The sequence below is a fragment of the Bos grunniens genome, chromosome 24 (genome assembly GCF_055505025.1).
Source record: "Bos grunniens cultivar Pamir isolate PY7600 chromosome 24, Bosgru_T2T1.0, whole genome shotgun sequence".
NCBI lineage: Eukaryota > Metazoa > Chordata > Mammalia > Artiodactyla > Bovidae > Bos > Bos grunniens.
Window position 1 is genome coordinate 36,029,269 of NC_141188.1, and position 22,566 is coordinate 36,051,834.

The 22,566-nt window shown below is 35.6% G+C and overlaps 1 protein-coding gene and 1 long non-coding RNA gene across 6 annotated transcripts in view; one reads left to right on the forward strand and one right to left on the reverse strand.

Annotated features, from left to right (window-relative positions):
* MIB1 (MIB E3 ubiquitin protein ligase 1) overlaps window positions 1-22,566 on the reverse strand; it is a 96,683-nt gene that overhangs the window by 22,399 nt on the left and 51,718 nt on the right. Inside the window, exons 11-14 of the mRNA XM_086372995.1 lie at window positions 21,118-21,315; window positions 19,872-20,023; window positions 2,900-3,032; window positions 863-949 (exon numbers count right to left, since the gene is read on the reverse strand). Coding sequence (XP_086229121.1) covers window positions 863-949; window positions 2,900-3,032; window positions 19,872-20,023; window positions 21,118-21,315 — 570 coding nt within the window. The remainder of the gene's footprint in view (window positions 1-862; window positions 950-2,899; window positions 3,033-19,871; window positions 20,024-21,117; window positions 21,316-22,566) is intronic.
* On the forward strand, window positions 10,121-16,252 carry LOC147346048 (uncharacterized). Of its 5 annotated transcripts, none has more exons than XR_015153862.1 (4): window positions 10,121-10,345; window positions 10,743-10,908; window positions 12,064-12,295; window positions 16,097-16,252. It is a non-coding gene; the product is annotated as an uncharacterized LOC147346048 (long non-coding RNA). The 5 variants fall into 5 exon arrangements; XR_015153859.1 differs by having other exon boundaries at window positions 10,121-10,207; XR_015153860.1 differs by lacking the exon at window positions 16,097-16,252 and having other exon boundaries at window positions 12,064-16,063.

A 22,566-nucleotide genomic window follows, 5' to 3' on the forward strand; every position in this document is an offset into this window, starting at 1 on the left:
ATGTGAAATGTTTGCTAAGTTATAATCTCTTACATATAATGCATAATTGATATACCTCAACAGATATTTTAAGCAGTAAATATAAAACTTTGCTTTAACTAGTTCCCTAACCTTTCCGCAAATGTTATCAGAGTTTTAGAAAAACACCATACAAAGAAATCAATCTCAAGCATACAGTCCTACCTGTTTTGGCAAATTACTATTTTGCTCTTTTTTTGTCCATTGTGCTTCAAAAAGATTATATAAAACGTCTCTGTAGATCGGTCTCTCAAATTTAAATTGGCATCAGAATTACGTGGGGGCCTGTAAAACCCGAGATTGCTAGTTTCCACCCTTAGAGGTTCTGCTCTGGTTGGTCTGAGATGGGGCCCAAGAATTTACTTTTCTGCCAAAGCCCTAGGCGATGCTATTGCTGCTGCTCAGCCTCCAAACTTTAAGAACCACTGCTCTACAAAAAAGTTTAAACAGATCATTTCAAGTATTTGATCTGGAATCACCAGATTAGTAATATAAAATTACATATGCCAGCTTCTTTGAAATGTCTGGCAAATGTCTAGCCAAAGGCTTTAATTACAGTTCACTCTCAATTATAAAAATTAAAAGGAAGTATACTTTTAAAAAAATGTATATGTTACTTTGAAATTCTCTGATTTAATATTCCAGGAATTTACAAATCCTGACAACAAAATTATAAAAACTTTGAATATAAGAGTTAAGATTTTTCCTATTAGAAATTAAAAGTCTTTATCCAACTGATTAAAATACCAGCCTAAAATCATAATTTTACCTCTAAGTACGCCTTCGGAGAAGCCTAACAACATATAATTTAAAGGGGTAAGATTCACTTTAGTAGACACGTTACCCTCACAATCTGGGTGTGCTGCCGCTCCACGGCAAGGTGGAGGGCCGTCTGCTGGTTCACGTTCTGGATGTCCAGGTTTGCGTTTCCCTGAAAGAAGAACAAGGCTTACAGTTAAATGTGACAAGAGGGAAGCACATAACCTAGCTCTCTATGAGGAAGCCATAACACTGGATGCTGCTGAGCACGCCCCCTCCAAGGGCTAGACCTTGTAATATATGGTAACAGATGTGAATAGCAGGAAGAAGTGGTGGGACAGCCAACTTTCTGAAATAGAACGGCAAATTTAAAACTATTTTTACTGTGGTGATTCCACCTAAGGACAGTTACAGGACAAAGGACAATACAGAGTCAAACACAGCTCCCTTTTAATCTCCATTACAGAGCCACAGACATAATCAGCTCATTTTAAGTAAGTACTTCCTGAAAATGTATCAGTGAGTCTTCATATTGTATTTGGAAATTCAGAAGACCTAGAATGTTAAAGTAGGTCTGAGAAAAAACAACAAATTTATAGGACTTACTCCAACTGAGTAACTGATTTCAGTTACTGATTACTATAGTTACTATAGTTATTACTTCAGTTCAGTTACTGATTACTGTAACCAAGCAACAGTAACAGTAACCAAGACAGTGGGCTTCCCTAGCAGCTCAGCTGATAAAGAATCAGCCTGCAATGCAGGAGATCCCAGTTAGATTCCTGGGTCGGGAAGATCCCCTGGAGAAGGGATAGGTTACCCATTCCAGTATTCTTTGGGTTCCTTGGTGGCTCAGCTGGTAAAGAATCTGCCTGCAATAGAGGAGACCTGGGTTCAATCCCTGGGTTGGGAAGATCCCCTGGAGGAGGGCATGGTAACTACTCCAGTATTCTTGCCTGGAGAATTTCCATGGATAAGAGGAGACGGGTGGGCTGCAGTCCATGGGGTTGCAAAGAGTCGGACACAACTGAGCGACTAAGCACAACCAAGACAGTGTGATACTGGCTTAGGTCAGTAGTTTGGATTTTGGATGAAAAGGAACTTATCATAGTTAACAACACTTCTAAGAGAATTAACTTTAATAATAAAGGCTTATAATGGCAGGGGAAAGGCAGTTTAGCTTTTGAACTGTTTCTTTCTTTAAATGTCTTTGTATAGACTGTCCATCTTATGATATAAGACCCAATTACACATAATGTACTATCTACTAAGTTTCCTTGCCATTTCATCTTCTTAACTAGACTGTAAGTTCCTTGAAGTCAGGAGTCACAGATAATTCTTTGGAAACTTTACTGCTTCCCTATGGCATATGCTTGTCTGAAGCATTTAAAAATTTTGCTGAATATACCAAAACATCATAAAATTGCAATCAATAGGTTCCCCTCAAAATCTAAGCTCATAAAAATGTAGAGGTATTTTATTCCTAAGATAAATGAAATAACTAATGTGAGCCTACCCTGCTATCCACACAGATTTAAGGGGTCCAGCAGTTGTTGAGAACTCAGTCCCTAGGTCCTAACTGCAGCCTGGTGTCACCTGGTAGCAACTTGCCACACTGATTTAGACATCAACATACTGCTTCGTGATGACATAGCTGAGTGACACTTCCACAACAGTGGCAGTGAATCTGGAAAATCCCTTTAAGCTGATGCCTATTTTGTTGGACCAACTCAGGAAGGCTGTGCAGAGAGAATACTGGAGGTGTTAAGAATCCACACCCACCCTACCCACACCCCCACTACTATTTCCCTCCACTGAAGCACCACTAAAGACTAAGTTCATACTACAGCTGAATTTGCATCACCATGGGATTTTACTGTAATCTACTAGTAAGTAGTTCAGTTCAGTTGCTCAGTCATGTCTGACTCTTTGCGACCCCATGGGCTACAGCACACCAGGCTTCCCTGTCCATCACCAACTCCTGGAGCTTGCTCAAATTCACATCTATAGAGTTGGTGATGCCATCCAACTGTCTCATCCGTAAGTAGTTGATAAAGTAATAATAAATCAATGATTAGCAATGACCCAAAATTGTTAAAAATTACTGAAATGCTTTTCCTACCTGATGCACCAACAGTTCGGCCACTTCTACATGATTATTAAGGGCAGCCAGATGCAAGGCAGTATAACCATCATCTTTCTTCTCATCCACAATCCACGGTCTTGGTAATTTAGACAGTAAAACACGCATTGCGCTGAAAGGCAAATTTATATTAATTTGATATTTAGTTATATATCTTATTATTTTCTTTATAAAAAATATTCCAAAAAACTCTTAAAATCAAATGAAAATATTCCTCTTTAAAGAAAATTATGCCCTTAAGAGACAAACAGAAATTCAAAATTTCTAAATCTCAAATGCACAGCCCTTTGACATTTTAAGAGGTAAACAAATTATCACTGTTTGGAGAGTAGAATCAAAATAGAATGGGAGTGCTACAAAGGGAAATATTCTGAGAGGGAAAAAACCCAAAGGTGAAATATACCCTAATAAGGATATCGTTTGAATCTGTGGAATCTCTTAGGTTCAATTAGAGGAGTATATATTAATGAAAGAGTTAATGAAGAACAATCAGGTAACAAGAGTTAATTGGGAAAAATAGTGATAATTAAGACAAATTTTATGTGGCCGGCAGATTATCATGAATTCTGTGGGATTAAAAATCTGATATATGTCATTTAGTAGTGCTAAATCTAGTTGATATCGAAACACACAAAATGGCACTCGAATATTTAAAATTTACAATATGATAACCAAATATCTCCAAAGCAAAAAAAGAGAAAGTTATCCTAAAGAGCACCAAAGATTAAACCAGGAAAGATCAGGGGAACTAATTACTGAGAAACCATGCTTTGTAAAGAAAAGGCTAGCCTACCCTCAAAAAGGAAAGTAAAAGAAGAAGCAACTTTCTTACCATTCACTGGTAACTTCTCCTAACAAAGATCTTGTGTGGAAAACTCATAATTCGGGAAAAATCTAAAAATAATTTTTTTTTATTTTTAAAAAATTTGGGAAAAATTTCCCTTAATATCTGTCCACTAATTGTTGTTGTTTTTTTTTTTTAAAGACTGACACCTGAGATAATGAACGGCTTCTATAAACAGTACTGGACTTGGCACAGACAACATTGATAGATGTATTAGATATTGAATGTTCCCCCATACCTAAAAAAGGCAGTAAACGCAGAAAAGCTTTTAAAATTCTGTCATTAGAGTATAAAAGGGCAAGAAGTTAACAGTAAGATACATATTGGGATAGTTTTTCCTAAGGGGACACACAGGAGAGAAAAATCTGAAACAAATATTTTAAACGTATGGAGAAACAGTCTGAAGATGCAGAATAAGAATGTGTGTAAAAGAAATTGTTAAGTCTCTAAATAATGAAACTAAGACCTAACGTGATACAGAACATGTTTGTTTAATGGCAGTGGTCCATGAATCCCACATAGGAAGTCCAAGACATCTGAGAACACGCTCTAAAGAATCCACGAATCTCTAAAATTGTACTCATATCTGGAAGTTTGTAGCTTTTATCAGATTTTCAAACAGGTTAATGACCCAAGGCATATTGAGAATCAAAACTTAAAAGACAGCCTTCAGTGGTTGTTACTAAAGTTAAAATCACTGTCCATGAATGACAGACTTCTTTGGAAATCTGTGGAAGGCCAGGAACCATTCCCTCCCCCAAAAATGCACATAAAAATCTTTACATATAATTTTGAGGGAATCTAAGTTCCATTCACGGACCTCATACAAAGCCGAAGATTCTTGCTTTAGTTCATTTTCAGTAATTGTAAGGACTTCCCCATTTAGTGGATTAAAATAAAATACTAGAAATTATGTAGATTTTTGACTCAAATTCTTAACGGTACATCATCATATGAAAAACAATTTGACATTTTTATTAATGTTAGTGTTAGTCATCTCTATGGGCCTATAAAGTCATATGAAAAGAGTTCTGTAAGAACTAAATGAGGGAATGTAATAAAATGTTTTAGTATAGTCTAAAGCTCTTCAATATTACAGTGTTATTACAGTTCTAAGTTTATAGACCTATGAAGTACACAATACAAATTTCCCTTTTCTCCTTCCTAAGAATTCTTCCTGTATTCTTGATTTTGGTTATTCTTATTATCATTTAACCAGCCACCCCAGTCAGAAATATGGGAATCATTCTAGACCCTCTCCTCCCTTCCCACTCCTGCATTCACTTTGTTCTGCTGACTTTCCCTTTTAAAACTAAACTATTATTTCCTATATAATATCTTTTATATAGACTTTCATAACCTTTCCTCTGAACATCTGTAACAGCCCCCTTCCAAATCTAGCCCTTATACCCCTTTCACACAAATCTACCCCTTTCACCATTTTCACAAATTCAAAGTCATCGGCATTCAAATAAAAAAGGCTCCCTTTCACATAACTAAATCTTTTTAAGATTGGTCTTGATAAAATTTATTCTGAAATATACTTTTTGTTTTAATATACTTTTAAAAGAATATAAGACTAAACTTACCTTATGATAACTGAATTATAACAACAAAATCAACTCCTGATTAAATGCTCTAAGTTTTGGAGAAATACTGCAGATAGCCCGAAATCAAAATTAATGCAAAAGTCAACAGCTAGCTAGGAGTGGTCAGATTAGTTTTTGGTTTTGCCATTTTTAAATAAACTTCTAGATTTTAGACTTACAGAAAATTGTGAAGACAGTACAGAGAGTTCCTCACCCCTCCTGTTAATACTGTACATTAGGATGATACATTTGTTACCATTAAGGAACCAGTACTGACAGTTATTAACTAAAGACCATACTTCACTCCAATGTCCTTATTTAACGTACTTTCTCTACCACATTACACTTAGCTGTCGTGGCTCCTGAGGGTCCCCTTCACTGTGACAGTTTCTTAGACTTTCCTTGTTTTTGAGAATGTTGACAGTGTTGAGGAGTACTCATCAGTTATTTGATAGAATGTTCCTTGCTTGTAATTTGTCTGATGTTTTCTGATGATTACAACTGGGATTATGAGTTTTGAGGAGGAAGTCTCAAAGACAGTGCCATTCCATCACATTAAGGGTGCACACTATCAGCATGACTTACCTCTCAATGTTAACCATAGCCATCTGGTTGAGGTAGCATCTGTCCACTTTCTCCACTGCAGAGTTGCTCTTTTTCTCCCTTTCTCTACTACAGAATACTACTACACTCTTTGGAAGGAAGTCACTATAGGTAGCCTACTCTTAACAGGTGGAAAGTTATATTCTACTTCCTTGAAGATAGAGTATTCACATAAATGATCTGGAATTCTCCTATACTGGAGATTTGGGGTAGCTTAATTTTAAGAGCAATCGATAACCTTCTCATCTTAATAGGAAAGCTGCTAATTAATGTTAGTTCTTGACCTACTGCCTTCACAAAAAGCAAACAAAAACAATACAACACCTCAAGAAAAGTCAATCTTTGGGCCCAGCCTGCAGTATGAGCTAAGAGAAAAAAAACAACAGTCTCTGGTCCCCTCCCCTTCATGTCCAGAGTAGTTCTGAATGGTCTGTCTCCTTTCCTCCTGTGGGGCAATCTGAGGACTCCACAATACAACCAACGAAGGTCAGCTGTTCCCACAGCACCTTAGCTAATTAAGAGGTTTCTGTTGTTATGCTGCAAGCACTGAGGCCCTTAGAGTTCCTGGCATAAGGATGTTACCAGTTCAATAAATCAATAATTTTACTAAGCCAACAGACTCTCACTGGTGGAGCACTGTATGAGATTTGAAGATACTTTCCCGAACGTTCAAACATTCTTCTTTATTTCTCAATCTGGTTGTTTTCCAAAAGGTTAAGGACATGGATGGTTTAAGGATAAGATCTTACTACCAGTTAAGCAGGCATTTGTGAATAGTGCCAAAGAAGCATTAAGTTCCGGAACAACTAATAGTGGTGCCGAGCATAATCCTTGGCACATGGGAACACGCAAACGTTCGCTGAATGATGAGCAAATGAGCTCTAAGAAGCAGAGGGGACGAGCAGCTGTCTGCACTGGTATGTAACAGTCAAATGGCAATGGCTCCATTTTTAGGACCTGCCATGCTTTGCAATCTTTCTTCAGAGATGGGCAACATTTTTCCAAACAAACCATAGTAGCTAAACTGAGGAGGCCTTACATATTAGTATTACTGAATGTAAAAAAGACATTGAGATAATAGCACATATTAGGGGTTCAATAAATTCTGAATATTGAACAATCCCTCAAATATAATTTAAGCATGTTAGTACAGAATCCATAAAGGAACCTGCTAAGAAAGTTGATAAATCTCAGGCAGAAGTTCTGTAGGCCATGCTAAGAGCAAGTTAATATGTAACAGTTTGAACACATCTTTATTCAATATACACCCACCCCTATCTAAATGGATGGAGACAAGAATGCTATCTGTAATAATCATTCTAGCAAATGAATATGGACAGTTTTTATTTTCTTTCATCTATTTAAAGGGATACACAGACATGACTCAAATGTTAAATTTTAATTTTTTTGGTGTGCTTAATTTTGTTCCCCACAAACTTTTTTTTGACAGATACTGTAATTAAAAGGTTCATTAATTTAGCTTGAATTCATTTACTAGGAATTTGGTAATGCAGCAGAAATTAGCTCAAAATGACAGATATGCAATGACAATACAGGCTGCAGGAGGATTCGATCATTCTTAAAACAGGACAACTACAAGGATCTCTTCCGCACTGTAAGCCAGGGACACCATTCTACTCATCTTTCTTCCCTCTGTGTGCACCTAGTATGAGGTGCTCAAAGTTTACTTGAATGAAACAAAGGAAGAAACAATCAAACAAACGGTCATTTTTCTCAGCATACTGGGGCCAAGAATGCTCAATATGCCACATTCCTGGTACAGGTTCCAGTCCCCTAGAGTCCAGGCCCTAACTGCTTGCATTATTATCAACCACAGCAGCGACAGGCACAGGGGTAAATATCTAAGTCTGAAGCCAAACCACCTGGGCTCACATTCTGGTACCAGCAAACAAAAGGGCTGGTGACATGAGCAGGGTACTTGCCTTCTATGCCTCAGTTTCCTCATCTATAAAATGTGTAAAGAATCACAAGTCCTATTTCGTAGGACTGTTATGGGGATTTTAAAGGCCTTAGAAAAGTGCCTGTCCTTTCATACACTATGTAAGTGCTTGCTTGAGAGGTGGGAAAGGAGGACTTTGACTGCTACAAAATGGTCAGGAAATATGAGGTAGTTTAAAAGTCTTCAAATTGACCTATCTTGTACTCTGAGATGCATCATCTTCTCACAATGTGTCTAAAATTACTTCAGTATCTAGAAGCATGCTTTATGTCACTGTTTTAAAACAGCCATTCAGAAATAATTAAACTGCTATGTTATAAAAAATGCTAAAGACAAAAAGGATGTCAAGGACAAATTTCCCTTGTAGGAGAATGAGCTCAGAAAACTGTTAACAGTTCTTTTTGGTTCTTAACTGAATCGATGGATGTGAGAGTTGGACTATAAAGAAAGCTGGCTGCTGAAGAATTGATGCTTCTGAACTGTGGTGTTGGAGAAGACTCTTGAGAGACCCCTGGACTGCAAGGAGATCCAACCAGTCCATCCTAAAGGAAATCAGTCCTGAATATTCACTGGAAGGACTGATGCTCAAGCTGAAACTCCAATACTTTGGATACCTTCTGCAAAGAACTGACTCATTGGAAAAGACCCTGATGTGAGAAAGATTGAAGGCAGGAGAAGGGGACGACAGAGGATGAGATGGTTGGATGGCACCACCGACTCAGTGGACATAAGTTTGAATAAACTCCGGGAGTTGGTGATGGACAGGGAAGCCTGGCGTGTTGCAGTCCATGGGGTCGCAGAGTCACACATGACTGAACAACTGAACTGAACTGAATCAATACTTAAGAGACTATATATGAATTAAGAACAAGGTATAGTTGGTTTTTCCTAGGCATTCTTAGGTTTGTTAGATCTTAAATTGTACCGCCATAGGTTTGCGGAATTTGATGTTAAATTTTTTTTTCTCCTTGGTTAAAAAACAAACCTCAACATTAAAATTTATGGTGATATGCTATTAAAGTTTAGAACAAAAGTATTTTTCCCCTATAACATGTGTTATGTGACAAAGTTACAGAAGGGCTTTCCTGGTGGCTCAGCAGTAAAGAATTCAGCTGCAATACAGGAGACACGGGTTCGATCCCTGGGTCAGGGACTTTGTGACTGAAGAGCAACAAGAAATTACAGAAAGGTTAGTGACTATTTTGAGTCTGTAATAAAGTGTGAAATGATCATGCCTAAATGCTATCTCAGAAAAGTAAAGTGGAACAGCAATGTAGAAAGGAGGAAAAAACCACTTCACATTTGAAAATAAAGTAGAATTTAATTAATGCATTATAACAGTTATATAACTACAAAGTTTCAATAGAAAAGTAACACAATTACTAAAAAGCATTCCAGACCCTGTTTCTCACCTAAGCACTACTAAAAAATTTATTAAAAGTGACACTGAATTAAAAGTTTTTTTTTAATTTAAAAGTTTTAAGTAGCACTTCCAAGATTTCATTTACACATTCCTCCTTTCCTCCTGAGTGATCTCTTCACCTTCAATATATTGGTTCTACTTACTCTTTCTACATATTTTTCCATTCAATTATTATTTATTAAATTTAAAAAGAATGTATAGCAACAACGAGCTCTAAAGGTAACACTACAAAATCCCTTCAGGCCTTGAGCTATGTAAAATATCATTATCCTGATTTTTTTGTTTACTGATTTAAAAAAACAGGTTATGAAATATATTTTGGCAGCACAGCGACTTTACTTGTTCCATATCTGTCCAAAGCCTGTCTTGCTACTAGCCAGGGTAATATTTTTTCTCTTTCCTTTTTTCGCTGCAGTGCTTCTAAGTATAGTGGCAGCCGCATCAGGCTTTCCTAGCCTCAGCGCAAGCTCAGTATAAATCTGGGATGTGTAAGTGGAAACATGAGAGACCGCTTTATTTGGCAGTGCTTTGAAAAAAAAAAAAAATGCAGGACAAATGGCAAGGCAGTGTTTGGACCGCAGGATGAACAATCAATAGGCAGAAAGCAAGATAGAGGCTTCCTCAGCTTTTGGATCGACAATCGACAGCTGAGAGACTATTTTTTGCTATGGTTGACTAAATATGGTCAGGGAAGAGAGAGGCACAAGAGAGCCTGTTTGCCTGGGAGTGCATGTTTCAAATGCTTAGCTGCCTATAAAGCTGAACAGTTCAGCCTGTGGCCACTGAGGGAAGAATATAAGTTAACCTCTGTAGTGACCATGTGGAAGTCCCGACCTTGCTTGCAGACTTGACCTCTGGATTTGACAAGGTAGCGTCAATACAGATCTACCATCTAATCCTGGCAACTAAAAACAAACAAACAAAAATTCCACAGCAAGAAAGATGCAGAATTATTTCCTGAGAAGTCAGAAGACCCCAATGTCCTCTGGTGGGCAAAGGAAACAGGGTGAATGTTTACAGTTATTTGGTGGGGGGGAGTGAGGTGTGTTTTGGTTTTTGCTGGGTTTGTGTGTGTGTGTGTGTGTCTTTTTTAGTTTGTAAAAGTAACCTCCTCTACAACTTTTTCCCCATTTCTGAAGCATTCCATCTGAGCAATTAGTGAGGTGCATTTTCTTGGCCGTTGAAGCAACCTTTCCCCGGTGCTTCACTTTCTATACACCAGAGACAAGGTACTCATATCCATTCAACACCAGTAACAGGACATTCCAAATCAAATGGCCAATGCTGACTCAATTTTATTGAAATGTTTTTTTTTTTTTTCCCTTAAGCATAAGGAAAGGGAGAGGGAAAAGATGGCTGATATACTTTGTTTGTTCACTTGTTTTTCAAATTTATCTTAAAAGGTGGGGTCCTGTGTTCACTGACACTTCCCCTTTACTTCCCCCGGCTCATGAAAAGAAGCGCTGATTCAGCAAATAGAGTGAAGAGCCGATCAAGATGAGATGGCTGCTGCTGGCGTGACTCTCTGGGTCATTCTCTCTCTCCCTGCTCATGACACTAAGCTCACAGGTAACACAGCACCACAGGACAGTACTTTAATGAAGGCTTATGGTTTTCTGCATGCTTACCTATTATCGACTCAATACATGCTTTTATTGTTAAATTCTACCTGGGCAAAGCCATTTCACAGTTCAAGCAGAGACCTTATGCAGTGTAAAAAGGAATGCTGTTCAAATATCATGACAGATGATCCAATGTCAAACCTGTACAAGTCCATTCCTGTCTTTTACATTATTAAAGAGTCAGTCTTTACTGTTTCAGATTAAGTGGTGATTCTGTATCCCTAGGAAATGGCCACCTGCCTTCAGAGCATACTATCTTTTAAAAACTATTAACTCTTTCAAGGTTTAGTCAACAAAGAAACTTGGAGATCACAAAATGCTTTTTAATGCTTCCTCTGATAGCTGGGCACAAAATTAAACCAGAATACGGATGGTGAAATTCAAATGCTGCGTTGCTGAAACTGCTGTAGTACTGGGCCATCTCCCGCTACGTGGTCCTCTGCTCTCTGTGAGCTACACTCACTTCTTACAACGGGCTGCAGGAATTCTACTTTCCGTGTCTTTTACACCCCCTCCTCTCTCAGATCTGAAATTTTCTTATGGTCTTCTTATAAATTAACTTCTTAATGCCACAATAATAAAAGGCAACTCACCAACTATAATTTGTTTTCATGCTAAACGATCAAGTTAAAACACAACTGCTCACTAGCCAATACCTTCCAGTTCTTTTAAGTGTGACTTTGGAAAACTTGATTGTTCTGGTACTTATCCTTCATATTGACAAAAAAAAAAAAAATCAAAGTATCAGAACCACTCAACTCACCAAAATTAGATATTAATTCTTTTATCTAAATTTATATTTAACCCAGACAGGATCACCAAACTGCAAAACTCAGGTAAGTAACTAATAACAAAGGAACAACACAGAGGTTTTCAAATGATCATGAGTTCTTATCTGTGACCTTAAAAACAAAACTAACAAAAAAAATTATCATTAAAAAAAATTCAGTTCATTCATACTCTAAAAAGATCCAGTTTTTCTGTTTTTTCAACTTTAGAATCAACATCAGAAGTAGTACTAATTGGTTAATTATTAAGTCTTTAATAAGATATCTTGCTGGTAAAAAGTACATGCACCAAATTAATTATTGTCTACTTGTAGGTTCTAGAAGCAAACTACAAAATAAGAAGAAATTTGCTCTGAAGACTATGAAGAAACACTAGGCTGATCTTACCAATTTCTGAAATACACTCTGTAAATCCCCACTGATTCAATGGATCTCTCTCAAAAAGAACCAAACCAAGACAAAGTTCAACAGATAACTGGTCAATGTTTAGAAGTGTATGTCCACCAAGAACAAGGAACCATAAACAGCACTAATGCCATGCCTCAGGTAAATGTTATAAAGTTTAGTCTTTGATATTCTCTGCAAACAATCTACCACTGCTCTCCATCAGTAAGCTGAAAGTTTTACTAAAAAATGGGAAAATAAAACATTTCATGTTTTTACAGCTAACAAGTTAGTAATACCTACTCAGAGTACATACTTCTTTATGTACCCATATGAACATACAATGCTATGGAATGTAAAGAAGTATGTATTTTTGGTAGGCAATAAACCACCAAGAGGAAACTAGACTGCAGCTATGTGAATGACCTTCGTATGTTAAATTAACCTATCAAAGAGATGACCTTTGGCAATACTAACACCAGAAAATGTACCTATTTCTTTCAGATGGAAACTAAATGTTGCTGATTTATATTTCATGAGGAAAAAAGTTCTTCTGAAGTAGATTTAAAATTAACATGGAATTCCTTTTAAATCCTTTAAGTTTAAAGCATACGACATTCTACATTTTTAAATTAAGTACTCACATGATTAAAATTTGAATACAAAAGAGAAAACAGTGATACTAGTACAAAAAAATGATACACATGACCCATTTTCTGTCTCCACAATTTAATTTTAATTTAAATGTATCATTAGTAGGGCTGACATTTAACAAAAGCTGACTTCATTTGCATTTCAACAGCTATTCTTCATATTTTGATATGAAGAATAAGTATAATTAACAATGTAATTATAATTTAACAATATTGTAAGAATTCCTGAAGCAAGTTTTGGTGTTTTAAGTTTTCTTTCTCAAAGCTACAGACATAGTTATAATTTTAAAAGACTATCTTTCAAGTAAAATTCTACTCTCAAAGAAAAAAAAGTGGTCCCTGTCCTTCTCCCTAATCCAGTTTCCACTTTCAATGCTATGTAAGTACTTAGTTTAAATCAAGACATACACTTTATTCAAGAAAAATGATAAAATTCTGGGAAATAGGTATAAATCAATAGGGCACACTGGTCACAGACTGCCAAATATTAAAATAAATTAATTTATTACCTATACTATCCTTGAATTTGCTTTCTCCAAAGAGGGCACATAAAATGAAACACTACAATCATGAAACCAATGTATCCAGAAAGAATAACCATCTTTTATTGGTACTAGGCAAATACAATTCAATTTTTTATAAACATGATAGCCTACCATTTATAGTATGCTAGAGATATTAAAATACATTTTGTATTTTATGTAAAATTTATTTTGTACAATATATACTTATATTGATAAATATTATAAATGATAAAGCTCTTAGCAACAATTTATTAGTAACTATTTTAAGCTACTATAATAGATTTAGAAAATAAATATTAATATTCATATATTCTAATCATTTCTTTTGATTAGAGTATTCAGACATATGTCATCACATGTCTAAATTTTTTGTCACAGTTGAGTAGAAATGGCCATAAGGTTATCCATGAATTGTTAATTTTGTTTAATAAGACAACTAGATAATTGTCAAAAGGTGATTTTCATTTAATCAGATTAAAAAGGAGAGAATGACTTACATACAAGCATAGAAGTTATAGAATATTTATTGTAAATTACAAAAGTTCATTAATTTTAAAATTTTACATTTTCAAAGAAAAAAAAATCAGTTCAAAGCTTAACTCACTCAAGAATAGACCTTCATCCTGATTATCCACAAAAAGGATGGCAAAGCTTCATATTCCATTCATTAAGTTTAACTACACACGCCCTAAACATTAAAAACTGACAATATACACCTCAAAAATAGAGGTTCCTCTATGAAACTACTCAAAGGGTATTACTAGATCTATGCTTTATAATAAGCAATTATATTCACCATTCTATGGGTATAAAAGTTTTTAATAATTATTTTAAAACATTCCAGCAACTAAGAATCTTGTTGCTACAATATTAAGAGCTTACAAACCTTAGAAAATGACAGTATCTATTATTCATTTGAAAAAGTATAATTATACACTGATCCTAGTGCTTGCAAGTTAAACTTAACATATCTAAGAGTATTTTCAATCACTCTAAAATGTCACATCTATCACTTAGATCAGCTGTTCATTTTTAACTGAGTACATATTAAACTCTGGGCATCTGCTGACACTGTTGTAACTCAAACATTTCAACTGTCTCTCTGACAGGGATAACAGATGCTGACATTATCAAATGCTGTACTATTTTTTTTCCCCCGGCCTCTCTTGCCCCGATATGGCCAGTATATGAAACTGAACTGCCATCCAAAGCACACTTGAGCAACTGGATCTGCTAAACAGCTCCCATAGAACTAGTAAAAATAGAAGTCAGTTTTATTGCTATCTTCAGCACTTAAGTCCAGGCAATTTAACACCTGTTTCTTTTCTATTAGAATAAATGATGGAAATAATTGTAGTTACATTAATTTCACCAGCAGCATGATACCCTTCAGCCAACAGATGCGGGATATACTTAATACGAGAAGTGTTTGAATATTGCCTGAATTAGTGTTGACCTTCTCCCAGTTTGGTTCAAAACACGTAACTATTTCTTTACTGTTTATATTTCAGTGAGAGCACTTACCTTACAGGCAAACTATAACTGTTCAAAGTTTTTAAAAGTTATTAAAAAGTTATTTTAAAAGTTTTAAAAAGGTATTTTCAGAAGACATCCCTTCTCAATATTGCAATTCCCTTTTAACAAAAACTTGCTGTACTGAGTTTTAATGATAATTTCCATACTCAAATTCATGATTATTGCTAACCACAATGTATTATTAAGCAGATAATGAGAAGTAACCAGGCAATCTGTACCCGAAATGACAGAGAATTCAGTCAAGGAACTAGACCTTTAAAAGAGTTCAATTATTAACCTATGGTTAGGGACACTACATAAGCAAAAAGAAAGAAAAATAAGCTATCATGCATGGCAGTTCCTTCAACACAAGTCTAAGCAATACACTGAATACACGTGTGATCTATTTATAAACCAAAGGGTACCAGAGGTACTTTTCTTAAGGCCATTCATCCCTCCCCCCCGCCGTCAGCAACTTGCTGTTTGTTAGTCCTTAAGTATTATGCTAAAAAAAGAAGTGGCGGTAGGAAAGTGTGACTGACTAGCAGTATTTTTCCCTAACCTATTTCACCTGCTTATTTGGTTTACTGCTCAAAGATAAACAGAAAACATTACTCTGATACACATCAAGGTCTATATGCTCTTTTTAAATGGTGCTGGTTTTGGAATAGGTCACTGTCTATATTTAAGAATTCAGCAAAGGTGTTAAAAATAAAGATGTACGTTGATAACTCCTTAATGCACTACCAACGCGCTAAAGGGTAAAGACTTCTGCACGACTGGAGTGGGAAACACGCAAAGTGCCTTCAGAAAATAAAGTTTTACAATCCATGGCTGAAACACTGATACGAGATTCTCTTAACATTTGAGGAAGGACCATAATCATAATTTTACAAATAAAAAAATTTCAGCTGTTTTAGGTCCCCAGCTAGCAGCACGGCAATGCTTTGCTAGAGCTGGTAAAATGGAACCAAATCGCCTCTTCAATGGATTTGGTCCCCTTCAACCAGCTGTAGCTATGCATTGATTACTACAGGACAGCCAGCGTTTTCATTTATCATTATTAATCACATGTCAACTGATTTCAACTTACTTATTCAGATTATGGTTTAAATCAAATAATTTGTAACTGTTAATTCTACTTGAAAGAGCTATAATAGTATATGATGTTAATAAACAGTTTGGTGAAAAACTGTGTGAATGATATAAGGCTTTCAAATAAAATTATTTTATTCATTTATGGTCTCTGTATTAAATTTCTTGTCCTTCAGAAATGAAATGATATTGAAATGCAGACTGTGCCACAAAGTTTTAAAAAAACCAAAACTTCAAAGGAAGAAAATATCTGAGAAGGTCACCTGAAACCCTAACAGGAATGCCACAGTGTGGACATGCACTATTTTAAATTAAAGAAAGGCGTAACATTATATGGGTTTCCCTGGTGGCTCAGCTGGTAAAGAATCTGCCTACAACGAGGGAGACTTGGGTTTGACTGGGTTGGGAAGATCCCCTGGAGAAGGGAAAAGCTACCCACTCCAGTATTCTGGCCTGGAGAATTCCAGTCCATGGAATAGTCCATGGATAGTCCATGGGGTCACAAAGAGTGGAACACAAGTGAGTGACGTTCACTTCACTTCATAACATTATATAAAACAAAACTCCAGAAATGCTGAGTCACTACCTTTCATATGATTAGCAATTAATTGACTGCTATTTATCAGAACATTGATAGGTAAGGTGGAAAAGGAGACAATGACACTGCACAGCATTTGGCAGACAGACTTAAATAGTAAGTATGTAATTCTTCTGATACTGAACCAAAAGACTTTAATCCTCAAAAAAGGAACAAAATACTAAGCATTGCTACCTTTTACTTATATAGATATTTCAACTCTCCAAACCTGTTTCCTCAGTTGTAAAATGAGAAGACCTTTTTTCTCTTAATTCTGAGTTTCAGTGGTTTCTTTTGTCTTACGACATCACTGGTTAGTACCAGGAAAGAAAAGTCAAAAATTTTAAGAATAAGAAATCTGATATAAAAAAAAACTCAACATAACCCAGCTTACAATTACAACAAATAAATAACTTGTGTCATCTTCTCATACTCTTTCATGTTCAATTAAAATCATCCTTTATCTGGCAATCTACAGTCACAACTGCATAAAATGTCTTGAGCAAATAGGAATTAAAAGTCATATACCTTTAACTAAAGCACCACTTTGTTGTGTTTATTTTTTTCTCTTTTTTTATGTCACCTGACACCAATTATCTGGTTGGAGGAGTTCTCAGGAATTAAAGAAACAGAAGTAGTATTTTTTCCCCCTCCTTGGTTTAACATTATTAAATATACTAGCCTGCTCTCAATGTGCTCAATAAAGTTAAACAATTCAAAATATTTAAAAGTTACTCATCTCCTACTAAACACTTTAGTTTTTAATCTACCTTAAACTTTACAACTTAAAAATATTATATAACCTAAATTAAATTCCCCCAAGAAAATCTTTTTGCCAATTCTAACTTGAAATACTTGCTCTGTATGAACTCCTGACAATTTCTCTACAGAATTTTTATTTTAATTGATTATATACTCTTGTGATATCTAACACTGTCTTGTCAAATGAAGACTAACATGTATTGAGTCCTCACCTATAGTCAAGGCATTATGGGAGACACACAAATATTTGTGCCCAAAATTTTAACAGAAAGAAACATAAAAATGCACATACTAAGGGACAGCACAAAGAAGATAACTGCAGAAAACAAGAACACAGAACAAGGAAGTATAGAGCAAACAGAAAATAATTTCAAAGATGAAATCTAAGACTTCAGGGAGAAAGTCGGTTAAGGGGATCTTAAAGAAAGAAAGTGCTTAATCAGTGAAGGAAAAGAGCAGAAACTTTTAGGGAGAGAGAGTAGTACAGTATAGCTGAAGGTCAAGGTGGGCAGAGAGATTTTAATTAGTGGGCTATAAACTTAAAAGACAGGCTCATAACACACAAGTCAGCTTGATGTACTGGTATACCCTTGGTTAAATCATTCACTGTCCATGTGTTCCAGCCTTACCTCACAGCCCAAAATACAGAGGAAATAATATAAGGCAGCTAAGATCAAATGATTCTAAAGTCAAATAGACCATGCTCAAGTACCAGCTGTTCCACTAGGCAGCTGCATGATCTTGAATACAAGTATTGAAAAACTTCATTTCTTTATAAGCCTCATATTCTTCATCTATAAAATTAGGATATTAACACCTGCTTCCTGCTTCAAAAAGCTGTTCAAGGGATTAAATGAGATAATGCATGTTAACTACTTGCATGTGGTAAATCTGTCATCACCACCTTTTATTTAAAAGGCAGGGAACAGATAATACTATTTTCTCTCCTTTACAGTGTCAACATTAAATATCTGAAGTGTTCAAATATTGTAATTTGAAAAAAACAAATCAAGACATAACCTAAAATATGGCCATTTATTTCATCCTAGATTATATACCTATTGTTACAGTACCAATAGTCAACTTGAATAAACTCCTTTTGTTCTCTGTGCTCACCCTCTAGTGGTGATCTTAAGAAGCTAAAAAAAAAACAGCAAAAAATTATTGTAAAAGGAAACATGATGTAAAAATGCAATAGGGAACCAAAGAATAAGAAATCATGGTGTCTACAGTTAATAATATTGAATTGTATATCTGAAAGCTGCTGAGCTAATCTTAAAACTTCTTATCATAAGAAAAAAATTCGGAACTATGCATGGTGATGGATGTTAACTAGACATATTGTGGCAATCACTTCACAATATATACAAATATCAAATCACTATTTTTAACACATGATATTAATATAATAAAGTGAAGTGAATGAAGGTCACTTAGTCTTGTCCAACTCTTTGCGACCCCATGGACTACACAGTCCATGGAATCCTCTAGGCCAGAGTACTGGAGTGGGTAGCCGTTACCTTCTCCAGGGGATCTTCCCAACCTAGGGATCGAACCCAGGTCTCCCACATTGCAGGTGCATTCTTTACTAGCTGAGCCACAAGGGACATTAATATAGTATCATATGTCAATTACATCTCAAATTTTTTAATTTAAAATTTTTAAATTATCAAAATAAACTTCCAAGTAAACGTCTTCCTCAGTCAACACACGTAGCTTGATTCAACTATAAACACAAGACACCTAATGAAGGATTTTCTTTTTTTAAAGTTTATTTATTATTATTATTACTATTATTATAATTATTATTTGGGGGCCTCGCCACGAGGTAGTTCCCCAACCAGAAGCTGAACCCAGGCCCTTAGCAGTTAGAGCACAGAGTACTAACCATTAGATCCCAGGGGAATTCTCCAGAATTTTCCAAAATGCTTCTCAAGGTAAAATTGTTCCAAAAAATTCATTTACAGAAAGTTCTACGTTAAGCAAAGCTAAGCATTTTTCTTTTCTGTGAGACTCTGCAGATCCTTTATGAATTTTATGACTTCCCAAAAGTCTTTCTCAAACTTCACCAACAAGCACTTTTTTCAGTAGACTACCTATTACCCTAACAATGGTTAGAAGACATCTGTACTAGAAGTTTATAGTTAATTATATTATCAATAAAAAATTAGGTAACTTAAAAGTGTTTTAGTCAAAAGTTTAAAAAAAATAATTACCATGCAAATAGACAATTTGGAATAAAGAAAAAAAAAAAAACAGATAACATGAGGTTTTGGTAAGAGGATGCCTGAGAATGATCTTGAAGACACATAAATCTCCAGGTGGAATGCATTTTAATTAAACCTTTAGAATACAAGCAAGTCTTCCTGATATTTTATACCCATATTTAACATATTTTAAATAGTCATTTCATGATACTTGTATTAGTTTAACAAAAAAAAACATATAAAACTAATCTATTTTAATGAAGACATAATTTCCTCAGATTTTAAAACGATTTAAAATATTAAAATAAGCCAAAATCACTTCCTTATAAGCATCAGAAAAAGAGAGCCCGCAACAGAAAACTATTTTTAAATTGCATAGGAAACAGTAAAAGGTGACATCTTTACCTGGGGTTTCCTCTCAGTGCAGCATGATGTAGAGCATTAAACCCATTGTTGTTCGTGATGGTAACATCTGCTCCAGCTTCTAGAAGAACTGCCAGGATGTCATCACGTTTCTTACTTATTGCATCATGAAGAGGAGTATCGCCTTCAGAATCCTTTATTTTTTCAAAGTTTTAAGAGATGTCATTAGCTCTTCTTCAATTATTATATGTAAAGTTAATTCTTATAATGATCTACTAAGCAAAGAAAAACAGAAGCCATATCCAACAACCAGTAATAAAACATGCTGTGTGTTAAATTTCAAAATGCAGGCAAGAAATACTAGCCTCACTATAGTAAAGAAATCTCTAGTCAATCTAGATGGACAATACAATAAACATGCTACAGTTTTCCAAAGAAAATAAAAAATAAAGCAAGGACGTATCCTCAAATACAATTAAAATTTTAATGAGATAGAAAAGCTAACCCCCACCCAACTCATTAGCTTACAATGGGCTGCTATACCACACTCCTACCATTAACAGTTACACCCTAAAATTCCATACCTACTATAAAATCAATCCTAAAACTCCATATATATTTTCTAAATCAGAAAATCTTCCAAGACTAGATCAAGGACTAGACCAACAATCTAACATAAACTAAGCTACAATTAAAATAATTTAGACTCCTCTGAAGTAACTATTACGAATTGCAGAAGCTCACTGTCATGATCAATAAAGTTAAATCAACTCCTAGCTGATATTTTTACAAGTCCCCATCACCAACTCCCCCCATACAAAATCAATTTACTGACACTTTAACAAAGGCTTTTCTAAGAAGGAATAGCTGCCAATTTTATGGCATGCTATGGCACCCCACTCCAGTACTCTTGCCTGGAAAATCCCATGGGCAGAGGAGCCTAATAGGCTGCAGTCCATGGGATCGCTAAAAGTCGGACACGACTGAGCGACTTCACTTTCACTTTTCACCTTCATGCATTGGAGAAGTAAATGGCAACCCACTCCAGTGTTCTTGCCTGGAGAATCCCAGGGACGGGGGAGCCTGGTGGGCTGCCATCTACGGGGTCGCACAGAGTCAGACACGACTGAAGTGACTTAGCAGCAGCAGCATACCTTTGGAATCATTCACTATGACTGATCATACAGAAAGGACTGATAACAAAGGAATGCTTGCCACACAAACTAGTATGGCCATTTAAAAGAATCCTGGAAATACCTGCACAAATATAATTCTTTAATGGTTTTACCTGAAGACTGGGATGACAGCCAAAGTCCAGTAACGTCTTCACCACCTGAAGGTGACCTTTATTGACAGCAATATGAAGCGGTGTCTGCCTGCGCTTGTTTCTAGCGTTCAGATCAGCACTGCCCCGGTGCAGCACTTCTATAACAGCTCCTTCATCTCCAAAAGCGGCATGGTGAACTGCTCTATCGCCATCTTTATCCTAAACAGCAGCATTAAGTCTCAGTCAGTGAATGTTGCAGAAAGAAAAAAAAAAGTGACGCTACTATAATTCATCAAGAACCAGATTAATGTAAGAAAAGGAAACAGAGTGGAGCCAACAAGATAACTAGAAATTCATGTGACGAGTGATTAGCTCCAAAGATAAATTATGACCTGGATCATTATATCATGCACACATGTACTAGACCAACAGTTACATCAGAAGTAGTCTGATTCTTCAGTACTCCTAAATTACCAGCCATGATGGTAAGCCAACATTAGAAAAATGTTAGATCACAACTATATATGAAGTTTTTTCATCAAAAAAATCTTACACAGACTTCTTAATAACACAGAAATTATACTAACAGTTGAGTAATTAAAAAAAAAGAAGGAAGAATGCCAAACAGTATGATCTTAACCAGCTTTAAGGGGGAGAAATACATCCTCATGTTAACACTGGTTATCTCTAGCTGATGAGCATACACTTTTCTATATATTCAAGAACAGAAAAAAATTATTAAGCACTTCATCTAAAGATAAAAATGAAACACAAACAAGTATAATTCTATACATCCAAACCACCAAAACTATTTCAGAGGGATCCAGTAGGTATGCCTCACCTAATGTTAGCATATTTCTGAGAAGATGAAAGATAGAAAAGGACCCAATTACTTAAATGTTTCTCAAATGTAAGAGACTGCTTTTTTTAAAATATGCTTGTACTAAAAAAAAAAAAAAAAAATGCTTGTACTGAACCATAAAGATAATATACATAGTCCATACCAAAAAGAGTCTCACTGTTAGATGCAGATGGAAAAGGATATTATAAGGGTACTGCTTTATTCCATACACATCTCAAATATTAACACTCAAGTAAGCAGACTCTCAGACTTTCTCCAACCCATGATAGCCCCTGGGAGACTCTATAGTTTTGGCAAGTGGTTTGAAAATCCATATTGCACTTGGGCTTCTGAACTAGTTTCCAAAGATAATGCAGATAAATATCACCATGGTTAAATACATTTAAAACAAATGAATACGACAGTTGCTGAATTCAAAATAAGTTTTTGGTCTTTGCGTATTTTCTCAAATAGATGCTAAAAGTAAAACTGCTCAAACAGGAGTCCACAATGGCTTGACAATCATTCTTAAAAGGCCAAGAAACCACAATTCAGAAATTCTCCTCTACTAATATTCCAGCAGAACAAGGTTAGGAGTCTTTGTTACTTCTCAACCTTAAGCCAAAAGG